The sequence below is a fragment of the Petaurus breviceps genome, unplaced genomic scaffold, assembly GCF_028583685.1.
Source record: "Petaurus breviceps papuanus isolate PSGF00001 unplaced genomic scaffold, PetGlider_PUasm1.0 189, whole genome shotgun sequence".
Taxonomy (NCBI): domain Eukaryota; kingdom Metazoa; phylum Chordata; class Mammalia; order Diprotodontia; family Petauridae; genus Petaurus; species Petaurus breviceps.
Window position 1 is genome coordinate 51,952,429 of NW_027185809.1, and position 10,142 is coordinate 51,962,570.

The following is a 10,142-nucleotide window of genomic DNA, read 5'->3' on the forward strand; positions in this document are numbered from 1 at the left end:
CAGTTCCTCCTAAATCATGAGACAATTGATAACTACATCCATTAACAAACATATAACAAATGTAAACTTCTAATATAGGCTCTGAACATGATCTGTATTGTAGTTCTTGATGTGAAGTCTTTTCTTTCCTATTAGACTCTTAGTTCACTGAGGGCAAGGATGATGTTTTTTTTTTTAATAATACCCCATATTTTAGTAATTCCAGAATGTAACTGTATAAATGTGGGTACTCAATGAACGAATACAACTGTTTAGTCAACTATCTTAACATACATTTGTTGATCATCATGTAGTAGAGTACTCAATATGTTTATTCCCTCCATTGGTGCAGATCTAAACTCATGTGTAACTTAGAATCTTCAAGAGTTTCTAAAACCAAAAAATTCATCACTCTGAAGCCAACTAGCTGATTGACCTCTACATATTTCACCTTTTCCATCTCCTCACAAATGATCTTCTCACTCTGGAGATGCTTCCTTTGCTGTGGCTTTTTGCTCGCTCTGCACAAGACTACCATTTCATTTAGTATCCAGGTCAAAAGACAGTCCTTGCCCTCAAGGCATTTACAGTCTAATGAGGGAGACAATCGGCAAATAAATGCATATGAAGTAAGCTACCTACAGGATAAATAGGAAAAAATTAACAAAAAGAAGGCACTGAAATTAAGAGGGGCTGGGAAAGGCATGCTATATAGAAAGTAGGATTTTAGATGGGACTTGAAGGAAGTTGGGAGTTTCTTGTTCCTGAAATAGCCAGGAGGCCATTGTCACAGGACTGAAGAGTATGTGTCCAGTGGATTAAAGAGTAAGAAGACTGGAAAGTGGGGTGGTGGGGTTATGAAGGGCTTTAAATGCCAAACAAAGCATTTTGGTTTTGCTCCTGGAAAAACAAAGAAAAACCATGAGTTTTTTCGTTTTTTTGTTGTTGGTTTTTTTTTTTGGGGGGGGGGGGGGGGGAGTTGGATCTGCACTTTAGGAAAATCGCTGTTACTTTGTTCTTGAAGAAAATCAATAATACCAATAGGGTGATGTCTTGACTTGCAAGTGAATTGGATCTGAGTGAGACAGAGCTGTGCAAAGTCATCAGACTCTCCTCTCTTCCAGCCATCCAAAGTCCAGTGGCAAGATACAGGTCAAGATGACTGGTGATAGCCCAAGATACAGTGGGATATCTTGGCCTTTTTACATTAAGGTTTTTTCTCAGGTCTTAGTTTGTCTGAGGCAACGCCTATTCTGTCATTAAAGGCTACTTAGGAACTAAGGCAGAAGATGACCTAGGTTTGCCTTCATAAAAGGATCAACCCGGAGGGAAAGATCCTCATAGTTTCTAGGCAGAACAGAAACAACTGATATTTACCCTCACTCTGAGCCATTAAAACCAAAAACAATGAACAAGTAAGTCTTGGGTTGGGACCTATCATGGGCCAATCAGTGAAAGCCAGAGTGATGTGATCACTTTAGCGGCTCAATGGAATTTTGAATTAGAGTGAAGGGAGACTTGGAGCAGGCAGACCCACCAGCATTTTATTGCAATATTCAAGGTATGAGGAGATGAAGGCTTTCACTAAAGTGTTGGCAGTGTGAAAGGAGATATGGAGGTATATTCAAGAGATGCTGAAATGTGAAACTGGCAGCCGTTGGCAACAGCTTGGATGGGGGTTGGGGAGTGAGGAATCTAGGATGACTCCTAGGTGGTGAGTCTGAAGAACTGGGAGGATGGTGCTACACTCTACAGTAATGGGGAAGTTAGGAGTGGAAAAGCTGGGGGAAAGATAATGAGTTCTGTCAGATATAGTAAGTTTAAGATGTCTACTAGATATCTAGTTCGAGATACCTAAAAGACGCTGGAGATGTGAGACTGGAAATCAGTATAGAGAATGGTTCAAGAAAGGTAGATTTGAGAACCATCAGCACAGAGATGGCAATTAAATCCAAAGGAGTTGATGAGATCACCAAGTGAAGTAGAGGAAGAACATAAGAGGGCTCAAGACAGAAACCTGAGGGACACCCATGGTTAGAGGGAGTAATCTGGGGGATTCAGCAAAGGAGACAAAAGAAGAACAATCAGATAGGTAGGAGTAGAACTTGTAGGTAGGGGTGTCCCAAAAACCTAGAGAGAATTGAGCATTAAGGAAGAGAGCATCATCAATAGCACGAAAGGCTACAGAGAGGTCAAGGAGAATGAGGACTGAAAAAATATTGCTAGATTTGTTAACTAGGAGACCATTAGTAACTTTGGAGAGAGTCATTCCAATGGAATAATAAGGTTGGAAGTCAGATTGTAAGGGTTAAGAAAAGAGTGACAGAAAAGAAAGTGGAGGTACCTATCGTAGATGGACTTTTTGAAGAATTTAGCTATTTAGAAAGGGCAGAAGGGAATATAGGACAATAGCAGAGATTGAAGGATCAAGTGAGGGTTTGTTCAGGATGGAGGAGAGATATGCATGTATGTAGGCAGTAAGAAATGAGCCAGCAGGGAAGGAAAGACTGAAAATAAATGAAAAACTGAGGATGAAAGAGGAGGCAATCCGCTGGAGATGAGATGGAGTGAGACTGCTTCAATAAGTAGAGGAGTTAGCTTTCAGGAGTAAAGTTGATTCATCATTTCAGACAGGAATGAAACAATAGAAGGCACCTGAATGATAAATAAGGAAGAGGGAGTTTATAGCGAATGGCATCAATTTTTTTCTATGAGACAAGATTCTTGGCTGAGACAGTAGGGGGAGGGGGAATTATGAGATATTTAAGGAGGAAGAGCTTCTATGTATAGTGGAATAGTGAGCTAATAAGAGACATATGGCAGGATTGCCTAGCAGCAGTGAGGGCCCAGTTGAGGCTGTATAACATAAATTTGTAGTGGACCCAGGCAAAAAGTTTGTATGATTTTCTCCATCTTCATTCAGCAGCATATGTGTAGGAGGAAAGGCAATGAATGGTGGGAATGATCTAAGGCTGAGGCTTGGCTGGATATAATTAGCCATATGACAAGGAGACTAGGGATTCAAGAGAGGAAGACAGTATAAAGCTGAATGGTTCACCAAGAAGTCAAGATGGGAAGAAAAAGGAAAGAAAGTGGTCAATTTAGGGGAGATAGCCTGAGAGAGAACTGAGATGTCAAGAGATTAGAGGTCACAGTGTGACTGAAGAATAGAGTTATGTAAGAGAAGGCAGAGGGAGAGACAAAAAGCCAATAGATTATGTCTGGATAAAGGAATTTCAGATTTCTTGAAGATGAAGATGGTACATCTGTGGGTGATGGCAAGATCAAGGGTATAACCAATTTCAAGTGTGGCTGAGGTCAGTGGAGGAGTACTTTGTGAGAAGTGAGCATGTTGAAAAACTAAATGGTTAGGGTGTTTGAGAAAAAATCAGTATGCATGTTAAAGTCCCCTATTATGAGGGCAAGAAAGTTAAGGTGGAGAGACAAACTGTAATCCAGGTATTGAACTCACTGCAGAGTGGGGGGGTGGGAATGACCTGAAGGTCAGTAGAAAATGGCTACTAGGATTTTGACTGGGTGATAGATATGAATAGCTTGAACCTCAAAGGAAGAGAGGTATAGAAGGGAGAGAACCTGGAGAGCAGAAGGGAGTAACTCCCCCATCTTGACCAGTAAGCCAAGGAAAATGAATGAAGGTACATCCAATACTGGAAAGAATGGACAGAAGCTGTGTTATCATGGGAAGGTCAGATTTCAGTAAAAGTTAGTAGATGGAAAGAATGGGAGAGGAACAAATTAAAGAAAGGAGAAGTTTGTTGCCTATGGAACAGGCATTCTAAAGGGCACAGTGGGTAATGTTTGGTCAAAACTTTGGCGTGGGAGAGTTGAAGGGCAGGGGAATGAGGAATCAGGTCACTGGGAATGGGAAATAGAGTCTGGAGGATGATCTCCAGGAGTTCAGAGTCACATCCACACTCCTTTCTCTCCTGCTTCCATGTTGGCAGCATTCTCATCTTAAAGATGCCTCCACTCTTACGGTCACCTCCTCTAATTGGCAAGTTTCTGCCTGGGACCACCCATGCATGCATACTTCTCTCTAGGCTCCACTCAAATTCTCTAGATTTACCGCCTTCTCCAATGCACTTCCCTGTGCCCCACCCCACACTCACCCTCTAGATCTCTTTTGTGTGCTATCTTCCTTCATTAAAATATGAGCTCCTTGAGAACAGTTTGTCTTTTCTGCTTGCAATTACATATCCTACACTTAGATTAGTGACTGATACATCTAGTTATCTATCTAATCTCATCCTCAAATGAGAGACCTATAGTTGATCACTGGGCCACAACTTGAAGCTGTTAAAGCTTATGGTTCACTTTAATAACCTTCAAGAATCCAGGACACCACTACACCACAATGAAGTATCAGAAGACTTTAGTGTATATAAACACATGTATGTACACATACATAAAAGGCTGGAAAGACCACTGGTCAGACTCACTATGGAAAGTCTTACATTTTTTAAGTCTTCCCTCCTTCAAGTTTCTCTGCTCCTTCCCTGGAATCATATGAATGGTTATGTTCCAGTCTATGATTTCGCTAGTCATTCTGTATCCATTCCCACAAAGATTATTTAAAGAACACTACACTCTATGTCTCCAGCTCTATATAGAAAGCAGACAGAAAGCAAGAAGTAGCCATGATCAGGTAAGTCTGTATTGGACTTTAAAGTACAGAAAAATGTGTGTATGTCTTTGAGTATGTTACTAGATTAATCTGAATGGCTACCCATCTGGCTGCATGTTATAGTTTATTATTCACTTTTTTAAAGTGAAGATGGTTTTACACCAATCTCTTTCACAATGCACTGGATTTGACTGAAGAAGTATTATAGTGTTCTAGGACTTGATGCAATTAGAACAGTGTCATCTGTGAAAAGTAGCATTTGGAAAGTTTCAGTATTTATAGTAGCACTTCTTTCTTTCATGTAGACTTTGCAACAGGACCTTTTTCGTGACAATGGCAAACACCTTAGCAAACATATGTCTAATTTAAACCTTATTTAATGTCAACATTAAGCAGATCACTAAACAAACACATCTTTGGATCATATACCTTGGAGAATATTTGGTAAATGACACATATGTGTAGAAAACATTTACTAAAGAAGAGGACTCAAGGCTGGATTTTGTTTCACCAACTCAATTTTTTTTAGAATCAATAAACATCAGACAATGTTGGATCTTATATTCTCTCTCTCACTTAGGGAACTTGCTGAAAGATTCATGGGTTAAGACAAGATTTTAAAAAAGGAAATACTTTTTATAAATAGCCAAATTATGAGACTTATCATAAGCAAAAGGCAGAATAATATAAAAAGTTTTTTTAAAGACTTAGATAAATCTACAAATAAAAAATAATAGTGTAGTAATGTTAATTTATATTTAAATAGCAGTTACAAAGCACTTCACATCTGTTTTCTCATTTGATCACAACAACCCTCTGAAATTGCTAGTATAGTATATGTAATTATTCCCTGTGGACCATAATGTCCATGGGGTTTTCTTGGCAAAAATATTGGAGTGGTTTGCCATTTCCTGCTCCAGTGGATTAAGGCAAATAGAGATTAAGTGGTTTACCAAAGTTCACAGAGCTATTAAGTATCTGAGGCCACATTTGAACTCAGGTCCTCCTGACTCCAGGCCCAGCAGTCTATTCAGAACTGAGCCATCTAGCTGCCCCAATTCCCCACTTTACTGACAGTAAACTGAGGTGTAGAAAAATTAAGCAATGTTCCCACGGATATAAAGCAAATAAATGAGAGGCCTGGGACTTGAACGTAGGTTTCCTAACTCCTAGTCTTCTGCTCTTTCCATTATCCTACACTAACTTCTCTAACATATATCCCTAGCCTTTTAAGATTGACATTAATATGTGCCACTGTTAAATATAACATGGAGTGTCACAGTCTGATCCACTATGTTAAGCCCCATGACTGGATGTACTTAATTCTATTATCTAGCAGGCATACTACCGTGTTTCCCCAATAATAAGACACTGTCTTATTAATTTTTTTGGACAGAAAAACACCTGAGGGCTTATTTTCAGGGGAGGGCTTATTTTAATGAACATTGACAGCAATTTTAATAAACAGGTAAATGTGAACAAAAAAATGTACCTTTATTCAATAAGCAAATCACTGGGAAAGAACAGGATGACGTGCTCACTGCTGCAGCTCTGATTGGATACAGCTCGGAGCGCAGCATGCGTGCGTTTCACCGGGGGGGAGAGGGGGGACAGTGCATACAGAGGGTAACGTAATGTAGCGCAGGGGATCACCTTCACTACAGTAGCAATCTCAATAGGGCTTATTTTCGGGGGAGGGCTTATTTTAGAGGAATCTTACACAGTAAGGAGAGGGCTTATTTTCAGGATAGGTCTTATTATCGGGGAAACACGGTATGACCATTCCTTCCAAATCTGTTCTTTAGCACCTTTTACTCTATTATTTTCACTCAGTTAAATGGAGGTTAAGTTTTCAGTGGGATGATAGGAGTAGCAACAAACAACATATGTATTTGACACTATATAAATGTGACTTTATTTCTGTGGGGCTGTCTGGTCAGAGAACATACAAATTTAACAAGCTAAATGAAATATTTGTATATATAACCACTTTCTAACTATCTGCAATATTCCATTAATATATATAAATGACCTGTAAGAAACATAAAAACATCACTGGGTAGGTTAAACAGAATGCACAGGTAATTATGCCAAGGCATAATTATATAAAACACAAATATATTTTCAGATATTTCTGCATTATTACATATTAGAAATTGCTCTCTGAGGAGAAATTTTACAGCTCTTCAATTGTGGTTATTATTATTATTATTATTATTATTTAGAGAATTCAGTGAAAGGTTCAACTGCAAAAATAAACGATTAAAATTATAATGGCATACAAAGTGAGTCTTGAAGAGTTCTACAAGTGTTCATCTGACACTTCGTTTTAAGAAACTGTCTTAGTATGAGAGGGCAAGGAAATTTAACCTAGGAGTAAGACTCCCAAAAATAAACTTACATATAAAAAAAGAAATCAAACTGGCTGGAGAAAAGATTGTTTTAATATCTATGCCATCTACAATATAAGTGAATGTGGAAGAAAACTACTAGTTTAAGGAAAGCATCTTAGCATATCTGAGTTTTTGCACCAATGGCAAAAATTAACTGCAAAACACTAATACAAGGGAGCAGCTAACTGGTGTGGTGAATAGTGTCAAGGCTGGAGTGTGGAAGATTTGAGTTCAAATCTGGCCTCAGACATTTAATAGACATATGACCCTGCACAAGTCACTTAACCCTGTTTGTCTCAGTTTCCACATCTATAAAATGAGCCAAAAAAAGAAATAGCAAACCACTCTAGTATCTTTGCCACAGAAACCCCAAATGAGTCATAAAGAGTTGGACATGACTAAAATGACTGAACATCAACAACTAATACAAAGCAAACTGCTTAAGCAAGTTCTTCAAGATTTTCTAAGTATTCACATATAGTAGACAGAAGAAAATATTCTTCCTCAGAGCATAAAGTCATACAGGAATGCCAAAATGTCCCTTCCTAAGTTTATAACAGAATAGTTTTGTTTTTCTCTTCCAGGATAAAGAATTAGGCTGAGTGAAAATCAGTACTATTATCAGAAACTATATATAATCTATATATGTTCTATATATACTATATGCATATGTATATATGCTATAATCAGTACAAATATCAGAAGCATCAGTTGATTTTATTTACTTTGTTATTATAAATACAAAACAGAATAATATTCAGTTTAAGTTTATGAATTATCTAAATGTTGAGTATTTTTTACATTCAATGAAGTTAATACCTAATTTTAGATTGTTAGGAAATTTTATATAATTTTTTTACCTTACTCGAAGAACAGTCAAAGAACCATCCTTCATTCCAAGGGCAAGATGGATTCCATCTGTACTGACAGCTGCACAACGAATTGGTTCCTCCATATTACATCTTGCTATTAATGCATGATCTATTAGGCTCCATATCCTGCAACAAATATCCAATTAACTAAACTCTTCCCTGGAGAACAGGGACTAAGAAGGTGTTAAATCTTCCATAAAAGATCAATATAATAATCTGATTTAATTTTAAATAAAGAAATTAATATAACATTTTACAAAGAGCCATACTATACAGCAATGTAATCCTTTTTAATGAAATTGGTAATATTGTAATTAAACTCTTCTCTGCTAGAAACATGCTCAAAACATTTGATAGCAAGGCAATCAATTCCTTTATAATAGAATTACTACACTGACTTGGCCCTAAGCATTTATTTTAAATTAATAAGTTGAAATTTTCTATTTTAACTGAAATTTTTATATTTAAGGATCACACAAATGATAATGCTACCTCATGAAAGTATGACTTAAGACTGATACATGACCAAATCTTTTTGTGCACTACATATTCATAAGTTAATACTTATTCAGCTAGACTTAATATTCTAAAGCAGCATGGTGCTACTACACAATGGTATCTAATGTGTCATGCAATACACAAGTATTAAATATCTAGAACTATTTAAACTTATTTTTTAAGGATTTCTTTTCCTTCTTGGTTTATTATCTTAACTTTCATAGACGTTAAGCCAACTATCATGGCAAAAGGCAAGTGACAGAGGCTTAAGGGCACTGAAGATTTATTTAGTCCTCATTCCACTCACCCAAATGATTTCATATATGAAGTGTGTTTTGAGGATTATTTTGAATGATGGAAGGAAAGGGATTTGTGTTTTGTTATTCTTGAAAAAGGTGGTCAATAGCTTTTCGCTGATACTCCCTTTTTTCCTTTTAAAACAAAAATATGTAGAAAAACAGGGCCTTACAATCCTTCATTACAAATCTGAAGGATATGTATAGTGTGCATCAGTTCTTCCTAGATAGCCGATCAAAAGTTAAGAAAAGTTAGCTCTTTCAAAGAGGATCAAGGAAAAATTTCTAAGAAATGACACAATCAGTCACAAGAACATTTGTTTAAAAATTTCTCTGCATGCAGGATGACATGTACTATAAAATTTAGAAAACATTTTAATGTTAATGAAGTTGAAAAAGATTGAGATTGTAAATTCAGATGGAAATTTGTTTTGGAAAATTATAATTAGGATCACAGTGCTAATTAGTGTCTTGAAACAAAAGAAATTTTTAAAATCTATGCGTATTAAAGCAGAATGGCAAAAGGGAAAATGATTGCTTGCTCCTACACCAGCTAGCCCTGACAGTTGCTACATTTTTAAAAAACATCTAGCTGGAGATGGCTGCGGTATTATAACTGTGCCTTGACTGATGAAGAGAATTGTCTATTACTATTTACTCTGTACTTTTTTCTATAATAAATACAGAATCACGGAAATACATACCACTGGGGATGGGACTTGAAACAATGAAACATCAATCAACCTAAGAGCAGAGAAGAGTGGTAGAAGATCTGGTAGAGGGCAGAAAAAGTTGTGAAGTGTGGACAATGAATTGAGGAGCTGCTTCTAAGAAGCAGCTTGTGTGTGAAAAAGATCTGGTGATTTTAGAACTGTCATGTAAGCTTCACAGTGTAACGTTAGTCCAAGAGAGTAATGTGATTTTAGGTTGCATGAAGGGAGGGACAGTCTTTTCTCCATCCTCATCCTTTTTGACCCTTCTGCTGCAGGTGATGTTGCTGACTACCTCCTTCTCCTGGGATACTTTCATCTCTCTGGGTTCTGTTACAGTTTTCTCTAGGACATTTCCTTTCTTATCTGTCCATTAAGTCTCATGCTCCCCAATGGTAGGTGTTCCAACAGGCTCTATCCTGTCTTCTCTTGTCATTCTCTTGTCCCTGTTGGTGACCTCATTAGTTCTCATAAGTTTAACTATAATCCTGATGAATATAATTCATATATCTATATATGCAGTCCCAGTCTCTCCCCCAAGATTCAGACCTATACCACCAACTATTTATTAAAAATTCACACTGGATGCCTGTAATGGGAATGCAGATTTGGAAGATCTTCCCTGCCCCTAGGCTAAAGTGCACCTGAAGCCTGGGGTGAGAGGCTTGTTTTTCAGTAGATACTTCTTGATTGGCCAGTGACTCAATAAGGTTGTTACATTCTCTGAGCCAGGAGAAGGCTATATAAGC

At 37.4% G+C, this 10,142-nt stretch overlaps 1 protein-coding gene across 4 annotated transcripts in view; it reads right to left on the reverse strand.

The window, feature by feature from the left end:
* Positions 1–10,142, reverse strand: part of EML5 (EMAP like 5) — a 190,976-nt gene that overhangs the window by 137,021 nt on the left and 43,813 nt on the right. For all 4 annotated transcript variants that reach the window (XM_069092388.1, XM_069092391.1, XM_069092390.1 and 1 more), the window contains one exon: positions 7,878–8,015. In XM_069092388.1, coding sequence (XP_068948489.1) covers positions 7,878–8,015 — 138 coding nt within the window. The remainder of the gene's footprint in view (positions 1–7,877; positions 8,016–10,142) is intronic.